This window comes from Gorilla gorilla, chromosome 4, assembly GCF_029281585.2.
Source record: "Gorilla gorilla gorilla isolate KB3781 chromosome 4, NHGRI_mGorGor1-v2.1_pri, whole genome shotgun sequence".
Lineage (NCBI taxonomy): Eukaryota > Metazoa > Chordata > Mammalia > Primates > Hominidae > Gorilla > Gorilla gorilla.
The window spans coordinates 175,870,408-175,892,804 of NC_073228.2; the positions used below are offsets into that span (position 1 = coordinate 175,870,408).

At 44.4% G+C, this 22,397-nt stretch overlaps 1 protein-coding gene across 1 annotated transcript in view; it reads right to left on the minus strand.

Annotated features, from left to right (window-relative positions):
• STK10 (serine/threonine kinase 10) overlaps positions 1-22,397 on the minus strand; it is a 144,340-nt gene that overhangs the window by 16,017 nt on the left and 105,926 nt on the right. Inside the window, exons 13-14 of the mRNA XM_019027991.4 lie at positions 5,157-5,249; positions 1,600-1,729 (exon numbers count right to left, since the gene is read on the minus strand). Of these exons, the coding sequence (XP_018883536.3) occupies positions 1,600-1,729; positions 5,157-5,249 (223 nt within the window). The remainder of the gene's footprint in view (positions 1-1,599; positions 1,730-5,156; positions 5,250-22,397) is intronic.

The window sequence follows — 22,397 nt, forward strand, 5'->3', positions numbered from 1 at the left end:
CCAAGGGCTCCATAAAGACCCCAAGCCACCGTTGCCCTTTGCAGTTCTCTGACCCAGAGACGCCCCGTCTGAGCTCCCCACGCTGAACGACATCATCTAGACATGTGAGCCCCCTCTCAGTCCCCTTCTTGCCCAAGAGTTCCTTTGCCCTCTTCCCCTGCTGGATGGTGGCCCGCACCATCATCTCCAGAAAGCCTCATTCTGTAAGGGACCCCCTCAGCGTGTCAACTTGTCAAAATGCCCCCCAAGCAAAGCTGCTTGTATGCTACTGCCATCTTGTGGTCATTTATTTTTCCTCAATCAGCCCACAAATCCCTTGAACTCACAACAGCACCAGGGTAGGCCCGGCTTCCTGATATTGTCATCCAAGGCCCAGCTCTATCACCCATTAACTGTGCAACCTCAGTGCTATGATCTAAACGTTTGTGTCCCCTCCCCAAATGTGTATGTTGGAATCTTAACCCCTGAGGTGAGGGTATTAGGAGATGGGGCTTTTTGGGAGGTGATTAGGTCATGAGGGTGGAACCCTCATGAATGGAATTAGTGCCTTTTTATTAATAAAAGAGACCCCAGGCTGGGCACGTTGGCTTATGCCTCTAATCCCAGCACTTTGGGAGGTCGAGACAGGCAGACCACTTGAGCCCAGGACTTTGAGACCAGCCTGGACAACATAGAAGACCCCATTTATACAAAAAACACAAACATTAGCCAAGCGTGGTAGCACGTGCCTATAGTCCCAGCTACTTGGGAGGCTGAAGTCGGAGGACTGCTTGAGCCTCAGAGGCAGAGGTCACAGTGAGCCATGACTGTGCCACTGCACTCCAGCCTTGGCTACAGAGCTAGACCCTGACTCAATAAATAAATAAATAAATAAATAAATAAACAAAAATCCCCAAAACCCAAAAAACCACAAAACCCCAAAAACCCAGAGACCCCAGAGCTAGTCTCCCTTCCGCTATGTGAGGATACAGTGAGAAGGTGCCATCTATGAAGCAGAGAGTAAGTCCTCTCCAGACCACAAATGTGCTGGCACCTTGACTGTGGATTTCCCAGCCTCCAGAAGTGTGGCAAATGAATGTCTGTTGTTGATAAGCCACCCAGTCAGTGGTATTTTGTTATAGCAGCCTGAATGAACTAAGATACTTGGCCAAAGAATAGTAACTCTCCAAGCCTCAGTTTTCTCATCTACAGAAATGGGGATAACCTAGGCCCTGCCTCACAGTGTTAGGTGAGGATTTGATGAGATAAAGGTAGAAAAATGGACTGGCACATGGCCTGGCAGAGTGGTTGCTCAGTCCACGCCAAGCTCTCTCCACCTCCCGTAAACCCAGCTCACTTATTAACCTACTCTATGCCTGTTCCCTTCTTTTCTTCTCTTGACTTCTGGAATAATCTCAAATAGTCTTGGTGACAACTGGTGTCCTTGGCTCATTCCTTACTTCAAGTGCGACTTTTCCCCAGGTTTCCCCATGAAGAATGATGTTCAGTTTTGGGGATGGAGAAGGCCTGGGAGGTTCTTGTTGCCCACCCCACTTCCCAGGGCTGGGATGTCCACAGCGACTCTGGGCCAAGACAGCGCTGCCACTCGCACACCCCCACCTCGAAGGAGCTCCTGCTTCTTCATGAGGCACTCGCGCTCCTTGTCACAGATCTCCCTCCTGTTGTCGGTGGTGAGCCTCTTCATGGCCAGCTCCAGGTCCTCCTTCTGCTTGGCTACAAAGTCCCGGTCCTGTGGGCAGAGAGGAGGACAGGCCTTTATCCAGAGCCGGCTTGGGCACCTCCATGTCTCTTCCTATTATGGAAGAAAAGCCCGTGTGATCAGAGAAGAAAATTCAGGAACAGAAAAGAAATTGGTGGAGGAGAAATTTAAGGGAGACTTAGAGATGCATCAACCAATTTCAACATGTGGGCTTCATCTGGATCCTGGATCAAAGAACAGTCTCGGTCTGTCACCAGGGCTGGAGTGCAGCGGCACGATCTCGGCTCACTGCAACCTCTGCCTCCCGCGTTCAAGCGATTCTCCTGCCTCAGCCTCCTGAGTAGCTGGGATTATAGGTGAGCACCACCACTCCTGACTAATTTTTGTATTTTTAATAGAGACGGGGTTTCACCATGTTGGTCAGGCTGGTCTCAAACTCCTGACCTCGTGATCTGCCTGCCTTGTCCTCCCAAAGTGCTGGGATTACAGGAGTGATTGGAAACTGGAATACTGACAACATGACGTTGTTCAGCAATTATTGTTGAATTTGCTAGGTGTGTTTATGGTATGGTAGTTATTTCTGTGATGTTTGACAGGTAAAATAATATGATGTCTGGGATTTGATTAAAAAGAATACCTTGGGGTCAGGGAGTGAATGAGTGGACATGAGGTGATATTACTGAGATTAGGTGACAGGTTTATGGTGGTTCATTATACCTATTCCTATGTTACTTTTCTTTTTTTTGAGAGAGAGTCTTGCTCTGTCACCCAGGCTGGAGTGCAATGGCGTGATCTCAGCTCACTGCAACCTCAGCCTCCCAGGTTCAAGTGATTCTCCCATCTCAGCTTCCTGAGTAGCTGGGACTACAGGTGCACACCACCACACCTGGCTAACTTTTGTATTTTTAGTAGAGACGGGGTTTCACCATGTTGGCCAGGCTGTTCTTGAACTCCTGGCCTCAAGTGATCCGCCCGCCTCGGCCTCCCTATTCCTGTGTTTTTAATTTTCCATAATAAAGGGTAAAAAAAAATTAAAATAAAAAAATTTAGAAACCATGGAATTAGTAAAACTCTCCGCTCATCTTATCCCCAGAGTTGGCAGCTGTGGTAGGTATGTCTATACAAGTGTATCTAGAGCTATTGTTATTGCTGTGTTACAAAAATTATTAAAAAGGGCTCAAAGAGATATGTGTGCACCCAAGTTCACAGCAGCATTATTCACAACAGTCAAGGGATGAAAACAGCCCACGTGTCCGTCAATAGATAAACGGATAAACATCATGTGTTATATCCACACAATGGAATATTATTCAGCCTTAAAAAGGAAAGAAATTCTGACACATGCAACAACATGGATGAACCTTGAGGACATTACGCTAAGTGAAATAAGCCAGTCACAAAAGGACAAATATTCTATGATTCCACTTACATGAGGTACCTAGAGTAGTCAAATTCATAGGGAAAGCAGAATAAAGTTACCAAGGGTTGGAGGAGAAGAAATGGAGAATTACGGTTTGATGGGTGCAGAGTTTCAGTTTTACAAGACGAGAGAGTTCTGGAGATAGATGGCGGAGATGGCCGCACAATGTGAATAGGCTTAACGCCACTACACTGTACACTTAATAATGGTAAAGATGGTAAACTTTATGTTATGACTATTTTACCACAATTTTAAAAAATCTTTCCATGTTATAATGTGATCTTCTGGCCAGGTGCAGTGGCTCATGCCTGTAATCCCAGCACGTTGGGAGACTGAGGCAGGCGGATCACCTGAGGTCAGGAGCTCGAGACCAGCCTGGCCAACATGGTGAAACCCTGACTCTATTAAAAATACAAAAATTAGCTAGGCGTGATGGCAGGCACCTGTAGTCCCAGCTACTTGGGAGGCTGAGGCAGGAGAATTGCTTGAACCCGGGAGGCAGAGGTTGCAGTGAGCTGAGATCGTGCCACCGCACTCCAGCCTGGGCAACAGAGTAAGACTCCATCTCAAAAAAGAAAAAAAAAAAAAAACTGGGATGAAACTCCCAGTTTTGAAACTCCGTCTCAGATAAATAAATAATGTGATCTTCTATCACATGTGTTTGAATGGCTGAAAATATTTCATGCTATGGATGTTATTTATCCAATAAACAACAGGGTGTTTCCAGGTTTTATCTATTTTAAATAGTGCTACTTCATATTCTGGTAGCTAAGTGTTTGTGAACCTCTGTGATAACTCCTTCAGGATTTTCAGATTCCTTCAGGATTTCTAGAAGCAGAAAATCCAAGCCAAAGGATGTGTACATCTTCAAAGCTCTCCACGCAACTGCCTCCTCCAGGCCAATCTGCTGTCCCTCTGCGTGGATGAGGGCCTGTGTGCCCTGCCCTCACCAGTCCTGCGTTCTCTTCCTAATCGTGCTGTAATGGGACAGGTCATAGGGTGTCCCGGAGAGAACACAAGCTTGAGGCCTCGACCCCCTCCCTGAGTGTGAACTCAGCAATGTTACCTCTCTCAGCCTTTGTTTCCTCTTCTGCGAATGGGAAAATGAACAGCTCCTACCATAGTAAGCTATGAATGCTGAAGCAGGTAATATACAAAGCATTTCTAAATATGGACTCAAAAATTCTTTGCTTTGGGGGCTGAGGAAGCAGAACACACAAAGACCCCCTCGTGGGGGAAAATAGGAGCATTCCGGCAAAGGATGAAAAGAAGGCTGGGGAGGCCGGCCAGGGCACAGCAAAGAGGCGGCGCTTATCTTAGGGACAATGCGGGAGCCACTGAACGGTTTTAAGGCACAGGGCTGTGGTGGGAAGCGTGCTACTATCAGACTTGGAATTCACATTGATCACACGCAGGCAGGAGAGAAGAAACTGCAGGGGAAAAACAGCTACAGGAAGCCTCGCTGGGAGGCCACTGGACAGTGGCTGGGGGATCATGGAGATGGTGACGAGTTCATAGATCCAGAGACAGGAGATAAGAAATATACATACCATGCTTCAGGAGGTGACGAAGGACTGGAGGGAAAGGAGGCGTCAGGAATGATGGGCCAGAAAGGAAGGAAAATGGCACCCCTCAGAGCATAACAGGACCAGGTCTGGGACATCACAAGTTTGATGTCCTTTAGACTTAAAAGATGCCAAGTGGGCAGGGGAATATACTGGGTTGGTCAAGGAGATGTGACTTACAAATAAATAACCCTAAAACAAGGTAGGAGGTGCTAAGGGTTTGGGAGGGTGGTCAATGTAAAGTGTTGGGGTATCCAGAGATGGAAGAGCTTACTTCCAGATGGAGGCAGGGCAATCGAGGAAGGCTGCATGGAGGAGGGGATAATGGGGCCATGAAGGATGAGGCCAGATTTAGGTATTCAGAACAGGGTATTTGAGGGGCAGGGATTGGGCAAAGGCAGAGAGGGGGCCTGGTCACCATTCCAGGTCTCGCACCAGCCCCTGCACTCCCCAGCTGAGGCCAGGGACTCACGAGAAGCTGCTTTTTCTGCGTGTGCTCCTCCATCTTCTGCTTCATGCTTTCCTTCCGCTGCTGTCGGGGGAGCTTCTCCACCTCGTTCTTCACCTGCAGCAGAGACAGCAGAGAGTGGCTGGGTCAGGGTCCTCTCCATGCTTCCTACAGTATAATCTTCAACGCAGAACCCCCGGGCCAGAGAAACCAAAGAAGAGGCTCAGCTTTGCAGCGGCCAGCACCCTACGTGGCTCCCCACCAAGCCCCTCTGAGCAGGTGCCTCGCACTGGCCTACTCCTGCCTGCCGCTGGTTTCAGCTTCCAACTCCCCCAGAGTGGGCAGGTGCTGTTTTCAGCTGCTTGGTATCCACCCCCCTCTTCTGGTAACAGCACCTTAGTTTCCTGCAGGGAAGTGTTTCTCAACCTTTTTAAAAAATTACAGTCCCTACAGAAGTTCTTTTAGACGTTTTTCCCTAATCCCTCTCCCCCCATGAAATACTAGTCCAACAGACAATATCGTCAATCTGACAAACCATTGTCATATTTCAGTTATTTTGCTTCCTTTAGGGTAATACTAGCCAGGCTGAAAATGCACACTTTTTTTTTTTTTTTTTGAGATGGAATCAAGCAATTCTCCTGCCTTAGCCTTCCAAGTAGCTGGCATTACAAGTGTGCACCACCACACCTAGCTAATTTTTGTATTTTTAGTAGAGATGGGGTTTCACCATGTTGGCCAGGCTGGTCTCAAACTCCTGACCTCAAGTGATCTGCCCGCCTCGGCCTCCCAAAGTGCAGGGATTACAGGCATGTGCCACCGCGCCTGGCCAAGAATGCATACTTTAGTATCCCCCTTGTCAGCCCCTGAGGTCCAGGTGAACTGACATCCCTACCCCCGCTGGCCCTGGGCTGAGCATCTGATCCAGGCTGGCCAAGCAGCACATTCCATGCCCTTAGCCTCAGGAACTGATTCAGAGATAAGCACGTGACCCTCACTGGTCCAGTGCGAGCTTTGGGACGTTTGCTGGAACTACTGAAGAAAAGCTACCTGCTGTCCTCTGGGGTTGTTAAACTGGAGGGTGAAGGCCAAGGTGAGTCACCTTGTCAGCCCCTGGAGGGGACTGCCTGAGATGAACTCAGCGCAGGGAAGCAATGCCCAGAGATGAGAAGAAGAATTCCTGGCAACACTGCTGCCCTCCTGGTCAGACGCCAGCAAGTGTTCTTTCCTTCTTAAGCCAGCTGGGATTGGGTTTCTGTCTTTTATAACAGGAGGGAGAAGAGATCCATGACACTTCTCTCTAAGGACCTTAGAGTTCCTCAGACAGTTCCTTCCCAAGAAACCCACACCTTCACAGGTGCCTAATAACCCAAAACCTGCATTGACAGAGGGCTCTTAAGAGCATCTGATGGGGGGAAAGGCCCGCCTGTGATCAAAAAAAGAGCATTCCAGGGAGTTCTGGCATGGTGAGGTAAGCCAAGACAGGCTGTGTCTCCTGATAATTACAGTGAAAACTCTGCATCAAATATGAAAGCAGCTACTTGAGGACTCTGAAAACCAAACAAAAGCAGGTGACATGAAGGGGAGTCAAAACTTGCAGACAAGACTGGTACAGGGGATAAGTTTCCTATTTTTTTTTTTCACCCTTTTGCTCTCCTGGCTTTGCACCAATTCCAGACCTGCCCAGTAGTGCAGTGGAAAAGCTGGCTAAAACTCTGTAAGAAACCTTGTGTTTCTGGCCAGAGAACCAGGAAAAGAGGCCTGTGCAGTCCAGTGAGTATGGGATGAATCCCAAAGAGAAGGGCACAGAAGGCCAGGCGGAGTGGCTCACGCCTGTAATCCCAGCACTTTGGGAGGCCGAGGAAGGTGGATCACTTGAGGTCAGGAGTTCAAGACCAGCCTTGGGCAACATGGTGAAACCCTGTCTCTACTAAAAATACAAAAATCAGCCGGGTGTGGTGGCACATGCCAGTTATCCCAGCTCCTCGGGAAGGAGGCATGAGAATCACTTGAACTCAGGTGGCGTAGGTTGCAGTGAGCCGAGATCATACCATTGAACTTCCAGCCTGAGGGACAGAGCGAGACTCTGTCTCAAAAACAAAGAGAAGAGCGCGGGAAAAGGGAAATTCCTAACTGTGAGTGTGAACACAGAGATTCACCCCTGAGCTGAGTATGAGTGAGACAGGTGCCAAGCAGTATAGCAAAAAACAAAAAAAGCAAAGACCCAACTAAACTAACACTGAAACCACTACCCACAGAAGATCAGACAGAACCTGTGGTCTGCAGGGTTTCCTGTTAAACAAAAAACATCTACATTCTTCAAAAGATTATAATACGGACCCACAGTCTACAGAATATAACACTGAAATGTCAGGGATAGCCAGGCACAGTGGCTCACACCTGTAATCCCAGCACTTTGGGAGGCTGGGTGGATCACCTGAGCTCAGGAGTTCAAGACCAACCTGGGCAACATGGCAAAACCCCGTCTCTACAGAAAATATTAATCCAAAAAACTAGCTGGGTGTGGTGCCAGTGCACCTGTAGTCTCAGCTACTCAGGAGGCTGAAGTGGGAGGATCTTTAGCCCAGGAGGTTGAGGCTGCAGTGAGCTGTGACTGCACCACTGCACTCCAGCCTGGGCAACAGAGCAAGACCCTGTCTCTAAATAAATAAATAGAATAAATAAATAAATAAATAAATAGAATAAAATGTCAAGGAAACAATAAAAAATTACTCTACATACAAAGAATCAGGAAATAGAACCAATTTTCAAAGAAAAAGGCAATCAATAGATGTCAGTTCTGGGATGACACAGATGTTGGGACTGGCAGAAAGAAACTTTAAAGCAGCTATTATAACTATACTCCATGAGGTAAAGCCCTTTCATATTTCAAGTATGGAAAGATGAAAGTTCACAGCCCAGAAAAACTATTTTTTAAAAAATTAGAAAATTTAAAACTAAACAATACAATGTCTGAAATTAAAATAAAACAATAGTGGAATGGTGATCACAGAGGAGGGTCATTCATTTGAAGACTGATTAATAAAGATTATATAATATGAATGATAGAGAGGAAAAAAGATGAAAAAGAGGAAGGTTTCAGGAACTTATGGGAAAATTATCAAAAGCTCAATGAAACCCAAACAGGTTAAATTAAAAGAAAACCACCCTCATATATATCATAATAAAACTTGAAAACCAAAGACTAAAAAAATTCAGGAGAGTAGTTAAGAGAAATGTGACATATTAACACAGGAAAATAATGACTCCAGTGACCATGGATTTCCCAACAGACACTAGGGAGGCCAAAAGCCACTGAAGTATCATCCTTAAAGTGCTGAAAGAAGGGCCGGGCGCGGTGGCTCACGCCTGTAATCCCCGCACTTTGGGAGGCTAAGGCGGGTGGATCACGAGGTCAGGAATTCAAGACAAGCCTGGCCAAGATGGTGAAACCCTGTCTTTACTAAAAATACAAAAAAATTAGCTGGGTATGGTGACAGGCGCCTGTAATCCCAGCTACTCAGGAGGCTGAGGCAGAGAACTGCTTGAACCCGGGAGGCACAGGTTGCAGTGAGCCGAGATCACACCACTGCACTCCAGTCTGGGCGACAGAGCGAGACTCCGTCTCAAAAAAAAAAAAAGTGCTGAGATAGGTATGTCTAGTGAAACTATCCTTCAGAAATGAAAGTAAAATAAAGACATTTTCAGATGAAGGAAAGTAGGAAACTTTGTGGTCAGGAAGAAAGGCTACATTGGAAGTTCTTCAGGTTGAAAAGAAGTGAGCTGAGGAGAAAACTTGTATCTTCAGTAAAAAAGAAAGAGTGACAGAAATGGTAAATATCTGGATAAACATAATCAACACTTTTTCCCTTAAGATCTTTAAAATCTCAATGACCATTTAAAGCAAAAGTTGTCACATTGTCTGGTATGGTTTTTAATATATGTAGATATAATACATGTGATAGGCCAGGCGTGGTGGCTCAAGCCTGTAATGCCAGCACTTTGGGAGGCTGAGGTGGGCACATTGCTTGAGGCCAGGCAAGACCAGCCTGGCCAACATGGTGAAACCCTGTCTCTAGGCATGAGAACTGCTTGAACCCAGGAGGCAGAGGTTGCAGTGAGCCAAGATCATACCATTGCACTTCAGCCTGGGCGACAGAGCAAGACTGCCTCAAAAAAAAAAAAAAAACCAAAAACATGACAATTATAACAAAATTGAGAAAGTATCAAGAAATTTACATGGTTGTAAAGGTACATTTTACTTAAAGAATTATAATATCAACTCTAAATAGATGCTGAGATAGGTATGTATATTATAATGCCCCAGAGCAACCATTAAACACAAACACACACACACACATAAAATATAAACTAATTCATGAATTAAAAAATAATACTAAAAATATTCAAATACTTCAAAAGGAGGTAGAAAAACAGGGAAGAGAGGAACAAAAACCAAAGGAGACAAAACAGGTAATAATTTAATTAAATATAAATGCCATAAACACCTCTACTAAAAAACAAAGATTTTCAGATGGGATTAAAAAAAATGAAAGCACAACTATATGCTGTCAACAAGAAACCCATGTTAAATATAAAGATTTAGACAGGTTAAATTGAAAGGATGGGAAAAGATACTGTATGCAAACACTTATCAAAAGAAAGTAGGATTGGCTATTTATTAGACAAGGTAGACTTCAGAACAAGGAATATTATCAGGAATAATGATGGGCATTATATAATTATAAAAGGAAGAGTCAGTTCACTAAGAAAATATGACTATTTTAGTCTTAGCTAAAGTCTAGGAGGCTGAGGAGGATCACTTGAGCCCAGGAGTTTGAGGGCAGTCTGGGCAACATAGTTAGACTTCCATTGCAAAGAAAATAAACAAATAAATAAATAAAAGAAAATGTGACTATTTAAAATAACAAAATAATTTCAAAAACGTGAAACAAAAGCTGACAGAACTGAATGAGAAATAGATAAATCCACAATTACAGTTGGAGATGTTAACATTCCTTTCTCAGTAGCCAGTGGAACAAGTGGTCAGAAAATCAGTAAGAATAGAGAAGACCTGAACAATACTATCAATTAAGTTGACCTACTTGACATTTATAGAATACTCCACTCAACAACAGCAGAATACACATCCTTTTCAAGTGCACATGGAACACTCAGCAACACAGACCACATCCCGGACCATAAAACAAGCCATAATACATTTTTAAAAACTGAAATCTTAAAAAATATATGGGCCGGGCGTGGTGGCTCATGCCTGTAATCCCAGCACTTTGGGAGGCTGAGGCATGTGGATCACCTGAGGTCAAGAGTTCAAGATCAGCCTGGCCAACATGGTGAAACCCTGTCTCTACTAAAAATACAAAAATTAGCTGGGTGTGGTGGCATGTGCCTGTAATTCCAGCTACTTGGGGGGCTGAGGCAGGAGAATCACTTGAACCCGGGAGGCAGAGGTTGCAGTGAGCCGAGATCATGCCACTGCACTCCAGCCTGGGCAACAAGAGCAAAATTCCACCTCAAAAAAAAAAAAAAAAAAAATATATATATATATATATATGTTATTTGATTTGATCATAATGAAATCAAACTAAAAAACAATAAGAGAAAGATATGAGAGCCCCAAAACATTTTAAAATTAAACAACAAGCTTTTAAATAACCTGGGTCAAAGAGGAAGTTGCAAAGGAAATTAAAAAGTAATTGGTATTGAACAAAAATGAAAATACAACATATAAAGATTTGTGGAATGAAGCTAAAACAGTGCTCCATTTATAGCATTAAGTGAAATTTATAGCATTAAGTGCTTGAAGAATAGTCTCAAATCAATGTTCTAAATGAGCTTCTACATTAAGAAACCATAAAAAGAAGAGCAATTTAAACCCAAGACTAATATAACAGCAGAAATCACTAACATTGAAAAGAGAAAAATCAATGAAACCAAAAGCTGGTTCTTTGATAAGGTCAATAAAATTAATAATTAGTCAGACTGACAGGGAAGGAGGAGGAGAGGAGGAGGAGAAGGAGGATGAGAAGATGACAATACAAAATACCAATATGAGGGATGAAAGAAAGAACACCACTATAGATGCTACAGGCATTAAAAGGATAGTCAGGAAATGTTTAATGCCAATAAATTTGAGTATTAAAATGAAATCTACAAATTCCTTGAAAGACAGAAGCTACTAAAGCTTACTTAAGAGGAAACAGGCCAGGCGCGGTGGCTCATGCCTGTATCCCAGCACTTTGGGAGGCTGAGGCGGGCAGATCACCTGAAATCAGAAGTTTAAGACCAGCCTGGCTAACATGGTGAGAGCCCATGTCTACTAAAAATACAAAAACATTAGCCAGGTGTGGTGGCACGCACCTGTAATCCCAGCTACTCAGGAGGCTGAGCAGGAGAATCGCTTGAACCTGGGAGGCAGAGGTTGCAGTGAGCTGAGATTGCACCACTGCTCTCCAGCCTGGGCGACAGAGTGAGACACTCTCTATCTCAAAAAAAAAAAAAAAAAAAAAAAAAAGAAATAGGTATTTCATTGGAAGGCCATATAACAATGAAAAGTTAAAAAAAAAAAAAGAAGAAGAAATAGATAACTAAAACTGAGGCAGGATAGGTAGCAAAAAAAAAAAAAAAAATGACCAGGTTCTCTGGACACAGCAACTATGGTGACCATACAGTCAACACCATAAGCCTCAGCAGTCTCATTGTAATTGAGCTCATTCAAGCACAGCTATCTTCAGTAGGGAATTTTCCCTGTAGAGAGCAAGCACATTTTGATTTTACCTGTCCTCAGACTGACTCTTTGTTCATTACAATAGTACACACCCCTGGGTAGAGACGTAAGATGCTAATGAGACAGTGACAAATGAACAAGCATGTACAGCTACTACACCTGTGCACCCAGAGGACCACCCAGAACATGCTTCCTGGCAACGCCTCTTCCCACCTACTTAGGAATCACCATGTAAGGCTCCCTTTAAAAGAGTCTCCCTAGTGCCAGTCTTTGCTGTCTCATCCTTACAAGCAGCCCACTCTGAATTCTCTCTCTCTCAGGGTGTACTGTCTACTCTATACCTAACTTTCAAAATATTATTTTCCTTTTGCAATAAATTACTCTATGCTGCATCTCCTTTGCTGTGTGTCTCATGTTTAAATTCTTTAAAGCCAAGAAGACAAGAACCGAGGTATCACAACAGCTGTCAACAAAACCAGATAGACATCACAAGAAAACCACAGATCGATATCCTTCACGAACACAGACCCCAAAATCCTCACCAAAATATCAGCAAATTGAGTCCAATAATATATAAAAAGGAAAATGTACAATAACCAATGGTTCTTACCCCAAAAAGGCAAAGCTGATGCAATATTTTAAAATCAAGCAATATAATTTATATCAACAGACTAACAAAGAAAAACCATATGATCATATCAACTGATACATGAAACCCATTTGATAAAATTCAACACCTATTCATAATGAAATTGATTGGCATACTAGGAATAGGAGACTTAAAAAATTTTTTTTCTTTTCTTTCTTTTTTTTTTTTGAGACGGAGTCTTGCTCTGTCGCCCAGGCTGGAGTGCAGTGGCGCAATCTCGGCTCACTGCAAGATCCGCCTACCAGGTTCACGCCATTCTCCTGCCTCAGCCTCCCGAGTAGCTGGGACTACAGGCGCACACCGCCATGCCTGGCTAATTTTTTGTATTTTTAGTAGAGATGGGGTTTCACCCTGTGTTAGCCAGGATGGTCTCGATCTCCTGACCTTGTGATCCGCCTGCCTCGGCCTCCCAAACTGCTGGATTACAGGTGTGAGCCACTGCACCTGGCCTCTTTTCTTTCTTTTTAACCTCAGCTTCTGCGTCTGTATAAAGAGACTTTGTTAATCCAATGAGGGCAGCTATAAAAAGCCCTATTGCTAGCATCATACTTAATGATGAGATATTGAATGCCTTCCCCTTAAAATGGGGAACAAGGCAAAGATGTCCTCTCTACTATTCCTATTCAACATCCTACTGGAGGCCTTGGCTAGCACAATAAAGCAATTAAAAAATAAAAAGCATACAGATTGAAAAGGAAGCAATAAGACCGTTTCTATTTGTAGATATGATGTCTATGTAGAAAATCTCAAGGAATCTACAAAGAAAGATACTAATACTAATAGGTGAGTTTAGCAAGATTGCAGTACAAGATTAATATATAAATATCAATGTATTTTTACAATCTAGCAATGAACAATTAGAATTTTTCTTTTCCAAGTTGGGTTTTACTTTGTTCCCAGGCTAAAGCACAGTGGTGCAATTATGGCTAACTTGCAGCCTCGAACTCCTGGGCTCAAGTGATCCTCTCTCACCTCAGCTTCCCAAGCAGTTGGGATTACAGGTGCATGCCACCACACCCGGCTAATTATTTATTTATTTATTTATTTTTTGAGATGAAGTCTTGCTCTGTCACCCAGGCTGGAGTGCAGTAGTGGTGCGATCTTGGCTCACTGCAGCCTCTGCCTCCTGGGTTCAAGCAATTCTCCTGCTTCAGCCTCCCAAGTAGCTGGGATTACAGGTGCACACCACCACATTGGCTAATTTTTGTATTTTTAGTAGAGATGAGGTTTCACCATGTTGACCAGGCTGGTCTTGAACTCCTGACCTCAGGTGGTCTGCCTGCCTCAGCCTTCCAAAGTGCTGGTATTACAGGTATGAGTCACCACACCCAACCTAATTTTTAATTTTTTTTTTTTTTTTTTAGAGACAGGGTTTCAGTATGTTACCCAGGCTGGTCTCCAACTCCTGGCCTCAAGTGATCCTCCCATCTCAGTCTCTTTAGTTGCTAGGATTATAGGCGTAAGCCACTGCATCTGGCAGAAATTGATTTTTTAAAAAAAGTACGTTGCATAACAGCACCAAAAACATGAAATAAATATAATTCAAGGCCGGGAGCAGTGGCTCATGCCTATAATCCTTGCACTTTGGGAGGCTGAGTTGGGTGGATAATTTGAGGTCAGAAGTTCCAGACCAGCTTGGCCAACATGGTGAAATCCCATCTCTACTAAAAATAGCAAAAAAAAAAAAAAAAATTAGTCAGGCGTGGTGGCACACACCTGTAATCCCAGCTACCTGGGAGGCTGAGGCAAGAGATATGCTTGAACCTGGGAGGCGGAGGTTGTAGTGAGCCAAGATCACGCCACTGCACTCCAGTCTAGGTGACAGAGCAAGACTCTGCCTCAAATAATAATAATAATAATAATAATTCGAATATAAATATAAAATATATAGTGAATCTGTATGCTCAAATTAAAAACACTAAGGAAATGTATCAAAGAAGACCTAAGTAAATGGAGAGATATGTTATGCTCAATATTGTTCAGATGTCCTATCTCTCCACACTGATCTATGAATTCAACTCAATCCCAATCAAAATCTCAGCAGGTATTTCACAGAAATCAGTAGGATGATTCTAAGGTTTATATAGAAAGGCAAAAGAACTTGAATGGCCAAACAACTTTAAAAAACAAGGACAAAGTTGGAAGACTCACACTACCTGATTTCACGGCTTTTATAAAGCTACAGTTGTCAAGACACTGTAGTATTGGTGAAGGACAGACAAATAGATCAGTGAAACAGCAGAGAATCCAGAAATACCACATACGAGTATATGTGGTCAACTAACTTTTCACAAAGGTACAAAAGCAATTCAGTGGAAAAAAGATAGCCTTTTCAATAAATGGTGCTGGAATAACCAGACATCCATAGGCAATAATTATTATTATAGCAATAATAATAATAGTGAACCTAACCCACACCTTATATCTTATATAACAATGAACTCAAAATGGATTATATATCAAAATATAAAACCTAAAATTATAAAACTTCTAAAGCATGTGACGTTGGGTTAGGCAAAGATTTCTTGGATTTACTACTAATAGCGTAATCCCTAAAAGAAAAAATGATAAAACAGACTTCATCAAAAACAAAGTACTAATTAAAAAATTAGCAGCCGGGTGCATTGGCTCACAACAGTAATCATGGCACTTTCGGAGACCGAAGCAGGCGGATCACTTGAGGTCAGGAGTTTAAGGCCAGCCTGGCCAATATGGTGAAACCCTGTCTCTAATAAAAATACAAAAATGAGCCAAGTGTGGTGGCGCATGTCTGTAATCCCAGTTACTTGGGAGGCTGAGGCAGGAGGATTGCTGGAACCCACGAGGTGCAGGGTGCAAGTAAGCTGAGATTGCACCACTGCACTCCAGCCTGGAGGACAGAGTGAGACTCCATTAAAAAAAAAAAAAAATTAGCTGAGTGTGTTGGTATGTGCCTTTTGTCCCAGCTACTTGGGAGGCTGAGGTGGAAGCCCAGGAATTCAAGGCTATATTGAGCCATGATTGTGCCACTGCATTCCATCCTGGAAGGCAGACCAAGACCCTGTCAAAAAAAGAAAAAAAAAAAAAAAGTACTTCTGCTCTATACAAGACACTGTCAGGAGAAAAGACAAGCCACAGGCTGGAAGTAAATGTGGGCAAAATACAACATATTTGAGAAAATACTTGCATACAGAATCTAAAAGGAACTGTGGATATTCAGTAGTAAGAAAAATCACCCAGTTAAATAAACGGCCAAAGATCTGACCCAATACTTCACTAAAAAATACATATGGGTGCCAGGCGCGGTGGCTCATGCCTGTAATCCCAGCACTTTGGGAGGCCGAGGTGGGTGGATCATCTGGGGTCAGGAGTTCAAGACCATCCTGGCCAACATGGTGAAACCCCATCCCTACTAAAAATACAAAAATTAGCTGGGCATGGTGGCAGGTGCCTGTAGTCCCAGCTACTCGGGAGGCTGAGGCAGGAGAATCGCTTGAACCTGGAAGGTGGTGGAGGTTGCAGTGAGCCGAGATTGTGCCATTGCACTCCAGCCCGGGCGACAAGAGTGAAACTCCATCTCAAAATAAATAAATAAATAAAATAAAATAAATACATATGGGTAGCAAGTGAGCACACGAAAAGATAGTCAAATCATTAGTTGTTAGTGAAATGTGAATTAGAAACCACAATGAAACACCACTTTACACCTATCAGAATGGCTAAAAAACCTGACAATTGCAAGTGCTGGTGAGGTCCTGGAGCAACTGGAACTCTTGCACCTCGTTGTGATGTAAAATGATCCAGCCCTTTTTGGAACAGTCTGGCAGTCTCTCATAAAGTCAAACACGCACTTACCACCTGGCCCCAAAATCCCAGCAGCTATTCTTCATTGTCTCTTCTTTCAATTCTTGGATTTTTTTTTTTCATGGTCTTAGATTTGTAATCTGAATCCTTCTCCTATGTTCTTTGGCCTAATGGTCTTAGATCAGGGTTTTGCAACTTCAGCACTACTGACCTTGTGGGTGGAGAGTTCTTTGCTGTGGGGGCTGTCCTGTGCATTTGTTGTAGGGGCTGTCCTATGCGTTAGCTGTGGGGGCGTCCTGTGCATTATAGGAAGTTAGCAGCATCCCTGGCTTCTACCTGCTCAATGCCAGTAGCACCGCTCCCTTATTTCCCCAGTGGTGACAACCAAAATGTTTCCAGATATTGCCAATTGGCCCCCACGGAACAAAATAGTCCCTGGTTGAGGATCACTGTCTTAGAAGTCCTAGTAAAATATTTAAATCTTATTTGTGCCACTTCTGCTTCCATATCAAAGGGTCGCCGTGGAGATGCTATATAACCCTAGTTCAGCATCTGGCTGTGGTGTCTGCCAAAATGCCTTTCGACAGCACCATCTCAGGCATCACACAATTTAAAGGCCTCATGAGCTTAAAACTGTGCTGTTTCAAGCATGATTTCTTGATTTTCCAGGACAGACAATTAGAAGCAGCAGTTTAGTGAAGGATTTCTGCCAAAGGCACTGAAAACACAAAGAAACGTCACACCACTGACCATGGAGGGCGAAGGCAAAGGAACAGTAAAAGTAGAGTCACATGGGGCCACTTGACAAAGGGGCACAGGACTTCCATCCATCAGTATCCCCCGAGGACATTCACATAACAGCGCTGCTCTCCCGCTGAGATCTACTGACAGGCAGGGGCAGGGGAACTGCATGCTGCTGGATGTCAGAAAACCTGCATTCTAGTCCAGCTACGTGTCTTCAGAAAAGTTACTGAACTCGTTCGAGTTCCTCATTTTCTCATCAGGAAAAACAATCTGGCTTTCAACTAAAATTTCTTTAGGGATCCTTCGAGGGTTACAATTCTGTGGTGTTAACAGAGATCCAAACTATTTAATAGCTAAATTCTGTTTATTGAACTTTGCCCGGGAAGGCAGGAAAACAGAGTTCTGGAAAGATTTCCTTCAAGACTGGTTATATTTGTTTTCAGATTTCAGTGATCTAAGAAGTTACAACTGTCAAGCCAGTTTCTCATGGATGCTAAAGATTACTTGGTATATAGGAACTGAGTAGCAGACCACCAAGTCCCTTCTTACAGAGTTGTGAGAATGTATCCACATTAATTGTATATGCATATATACACATATACAGGAAGATGCAGTAAATTACTTGAAATTGACATGAACAATAAATAGGTCCCTGTTCAACTACCTTGCTAATAATTATTTTTCCTATATGTGTATTTCCTTATTGAAAAGTGATTAGCATGATAAATATCCCACACCAATTGCTGTAATACTGAAGAGGGTCCCAGGAGGCTTCTCAAATCTTATTGGTTTTCTTTTTGGTGTGTGTTTCCCAGGCCTGAATTTAAATTATGACATGCTCTCTCACACTGATTGGATCGTGGGGAAATGGACAGGGTACACACTTCCTTGCTCTGGGCTGGTTAGAGGAAAGTGCCTGTTGCATATGTGTATGGTCTCCCTCTCCAGCATCCACGTGTGAATTACTCTGTTGCAGCACTGGAATGGCTGATGCACCTGTAGGTAGCTCAGAGGCTGCTCACCTGTTGGGGGGGAGGTCTCGTCCCTTCTAATTCTGTCCTTCACCCCTGCTGCTGCATCCTGACCACTATGTCAAGGGCAATGGGCCAGACCTCCCATTCCTACTTGGAATTCCTACTTCCTCACCCAGCACCTTGCAGCCCTCACAGAGGTGACCTTTGGAATCAGAGGAGTTCTTAGGAGTGTGGAGTAGGCAATGGCAAGACAGTGCCATCTGGGATATCTGGGGTTGCCATGGAGCAAAGCCTCTCACTGGCCTCCTGCCATCGCTGTGTTACATAAGTAAGCTGCAGAATCAAAGAAAGAAAGTTTGCCTACACAAAAGACCAGTAACTGGGACACCATCTTACTAAATGGTGTGAGCCCTGTCCTCCTCAAAAAGCCAAGAGTCTGGGTGCAATGGCTCACGCCTATAATCCCAACACTTTGGGAGGCCGAGGCAGGAGGATCACTTGAGGCCAGGAATTCAAGACCAGCCTGGGCAAGTAAGTGAGACCCCTATTCCTACAAAAATTTTTTTAAAAAATTAGCAGGGTCCCAAATACTCAGGAGGCTGGAGCAGGAGGATGACTTGAGCCCAGGAGTTCAAGGCTGCAGTGACCCGTGACTGCACCACTGCACTCCAGCCTCATCATTAAAAAAAAAAAAAGCCAAAAGAGCAAAGAAGTTAAGCTCTTTCTTTCCATGAAAACTTCTTGAAGAAAAACACCCATAGAAAAAGATATTTGAAAAAACTGAATGTGAGCGGAACCCCAGGTGCCAGATCCCACGCTCTGCCTCAGCGTTCAGCGGCAGGCTCGAGAGCCTTCCTGGAACCCTGCTGGTGAGGAAGTCCAACTTTGTTAAGGGCAAGTTCTGGGAAATGGTGAGGAGATCTGTGGCTTCCCCCATCCCCTCCTAAACTAGGCAACTTCCTCTGTCGCCTCCTCTCTCTCCCACTCTTATAAGTACACACACACACACACACACACACACACACACGGTGTGCACATGTGACAGGGCGTAGAGCCAAGGAAGGAATGGGCATCTACCCAGCTCTTATTCCAAGCAGATACTGGGTCTAACCCTGAATGTACTTCTCATTTAATGCTAAAACATCTATGTAAGGACAGGATGTTAACAGGATTATTAAAATAGCACACTCCTGCCTGTGGCCCACTGCCCTATGTGGTCTCTGCCTACCTGTCTGATTCCATCTTGTGCCAATCTCCCCTTTGCTTCCTAAGCTCCTGCTACATGGATGGTTTTCCAGCTCTTTGAACACTCCAAGCTCTTTCCCATACCTCAGGACCTCTGCAGGTGCTGTCCCACCCTCCTGGAAGGTTCTTAGGCCTGCCAGCATCCTTCTGTACTCAGCTTACATGTCATACACTGAGAGGCTTTCCCAGACCCATCTAAAGCAGATCTCTCCAGATCTCTAGTCAGCCAGTCTATATGCTTCCCTAGCATGTTGGCAACTGTTTTATTTGTTCAATATTGGACTTTTTGTTTGTCTGGCTTCTCTGGAAATTAACAGATCTGGAAATTAATAGAATATATATATATATATATATATATATATATTTTTTTTTTTTTTTTTTTTTTTTTTTTTTGAGATGGAGTTTTGCTCTTGTTGCCCAGGCTGGACTGCAATGGCATGATCTCGGCTCACTGCAACCTCCGTCTCCTGGGTTCGAGCAATTCTCCTGCTCAGCCTCCCGAGTAGCTGGGATTAAGGCACCTGTGATCATGCCTGACTAATTTTTTTGTGTTTTTAGCAGAGATGGGATTTCACCATGTTGGCCAGGCTGGTTTCAAACTCCTGACCTTAAGTGATCCGCCCGCCTGGGCCTCCCAAAGTGCTGGGATTACAAGTGTGAGCCACGGCGCCCGGCTGCATTAAAATTTTTTTTATCTTGATGACTGAGTTTTTGGGTCCTCTGAAATGTGCAGGTATACCTCATTTTTTCATGCTTCACTTTATTACACTTTGCAGATGCTGTCATTTTTACAAATTGAAGGTTTGTGGCAACTCTGTGTCGAGCAAGTCTATCAGTGTCATTTTTCCAAAAGCATGTGCTCACTTCCTGTCTGTTCACATTTTGGTAATTCTCTCAATATTTCACATTTTTTCACTATTATTATCTCTATTATGACGATCTGTGATGAGTGAGCTCTGATGTTACTCCTGTAATTGTTATAGGGTGCCACGAGCCCATATAAGACAGCAAACTTAATCAATAAGTGTTGAATGTGATCTGACTGCTCCACAGACTGGCCTTTCCCCTGTCTCTTCCCCTCTCCTCAGGCCTCCCTATTCTCTGAGACACAACGATATTGATATTAGGCCAATTAATATCCCTACAATGGCCTCTAAGTGTTCACGTGAAAGCAGGAGTTGCGTGTCTCTCACTTTAAATCAAAAGCTAGAAATGATGAAGCTTAGTGAGGAAGGCATGGAGAAAACTTACTGGGTCAAAAGGAAGGCCTCCTACACCAGACGGTTAGCCAAGTTGTGAATGCAAAGAAAAAGTTCTTGAAAGATAAAAGTGCTACGCCAACGAACACGAATGATGAGAAAGCAAAACAGCCTATGCTGAGATAAACTTTGAGTGGTCTGGGTAGAAGATCAAACCAGCTATAACACTCCCTTATGCCAAAGCCCGATCCAGGGCAAGGCCCTAACTCTCTTCAATTCTGTGAAGGCTGAGAGAGGTGAGGAAGCTGAGGAAGAAAGGCTGGAAGCTAGCAGAGGTTGGTTCATGATGTTCAAGAAAAGATGCCATCTCCATAACGTGAAAGAGCAAGGTGAAGCAGCAAGTGCTGACAGAGAAGCTGCAGTGAGTAATCCTGAAGACCTAGCTAAGATCATTGATGAAAGTGGCTGCACTAAACAATGGATTTTCAATGTAGATGAAACAGCTTTCTGTTGGTAGAAAATGCCATCTAGGACTCTCATAACTACAGAGAAGTCAATGCCTGGCTTCAAAGCTTCAAAGGACAGGCTGACTCTCTTGTTAGGGTTTCATGCTGATGGTGACTTGAAGTTGAAGCCAATGCTCATTTACCATTTTGAAAATCCTAGGGCCCTTAAGAATCATGCTAAGCTGGGCATGGTGGCTCATGCCTATAACCTCAGTACTTTGAGACGTCTAGGCGGGCAGATCATGAGGTTAGGAGTTTGAGACCAGCCTGGCCAATATGGTGAAACCCCATCTCTACCAAAAATACAAAAATTAGCCAAGCGTGGTGGTGCGTGCCTGTAGTCCCAGCTACTCGGGAGGCTGAGGCAGAAGAATCGCTTGAACTCGGGAGGCAGAGGTTGCAGTGAGCCAAGATTGTGCCACTGCACTCCAGCCTGGGTGACAAGAGTGAGACTCCATCTCCAAAAAAAAAAAAAAAAAAAAAAATTAGGCTAAATCTACTCTGCTTGTGCTCTAAAAATGAAGCCACAAAGCCCAGGTGACAGCACATCTGTGTACAGCATGGTTTACTGAATATTGACTGGCTTTATTGCAGTATTCGCTTTATTGCAGTGGTATGGAACCAAACCCACAGTATCTCCGAGGTATATCTGTGCCTAAGGTGACTGCCTCAACTGCTCAGCTGGCCAGGAACCCTGGCTCCCAGAGGCAGCTTCCCAAGGCCTCTGGGATGCCCCCGAATGTCATGCCCACCATGGTAAAGTCTGGAATCTGGGCTCTGAGGTCCTCTGAGGACCACCCTCAGAGGCTGCTCATCCACTGCTACCAGTTGGGAGACTGGGAACAGCCTGGACTGGCATTCCTGCCCCGGGGGCTTCCAGCCTGCTTGTCTCCTTCCTCCACAGAGGGAGGCATGGGCTGTTCTTTGACACTCAGATGCCTCTCTCCAGAGCAGCTCGAGAGATGTGCCTCAGGACCACATACCCCCTTCCATCCTCCCCTTCCCCTTCCAACATGGGGAGGAGGAGGAGGCAGAGACGGTGGAGCGTAGAGGGCATGTTGTATGTGCCTACCCACCCAGCACCCACTCGCCCTTCTGGGAACAGCATCTCAAATTCCCCCGGACCACCAGCCCTTCCTTCTTCCCTGCTCTTTATCGGCAGGGGTTGCTAAGCTGGGAGGATGTAAAGGAAGCTGCCTGAGGCCACAGGGTGAGGGCCTGCCCTGAGCCATAGCAACACAGAGGAAAGCAGAGTTCAGAAGATGGAGAAGTGGCTCCTCATGGCGCAGCTTGGGCACACAGATCCAGGCTCACCTGCTCCCGAGCTCTTCAGCCGTACCCCTCTGCTGCCAAGGTGAGGTTGAGTTGAGGCCACGATCACTTGCAACCAAGAAGGCCCCTAATACTCCGAGATGCCCCT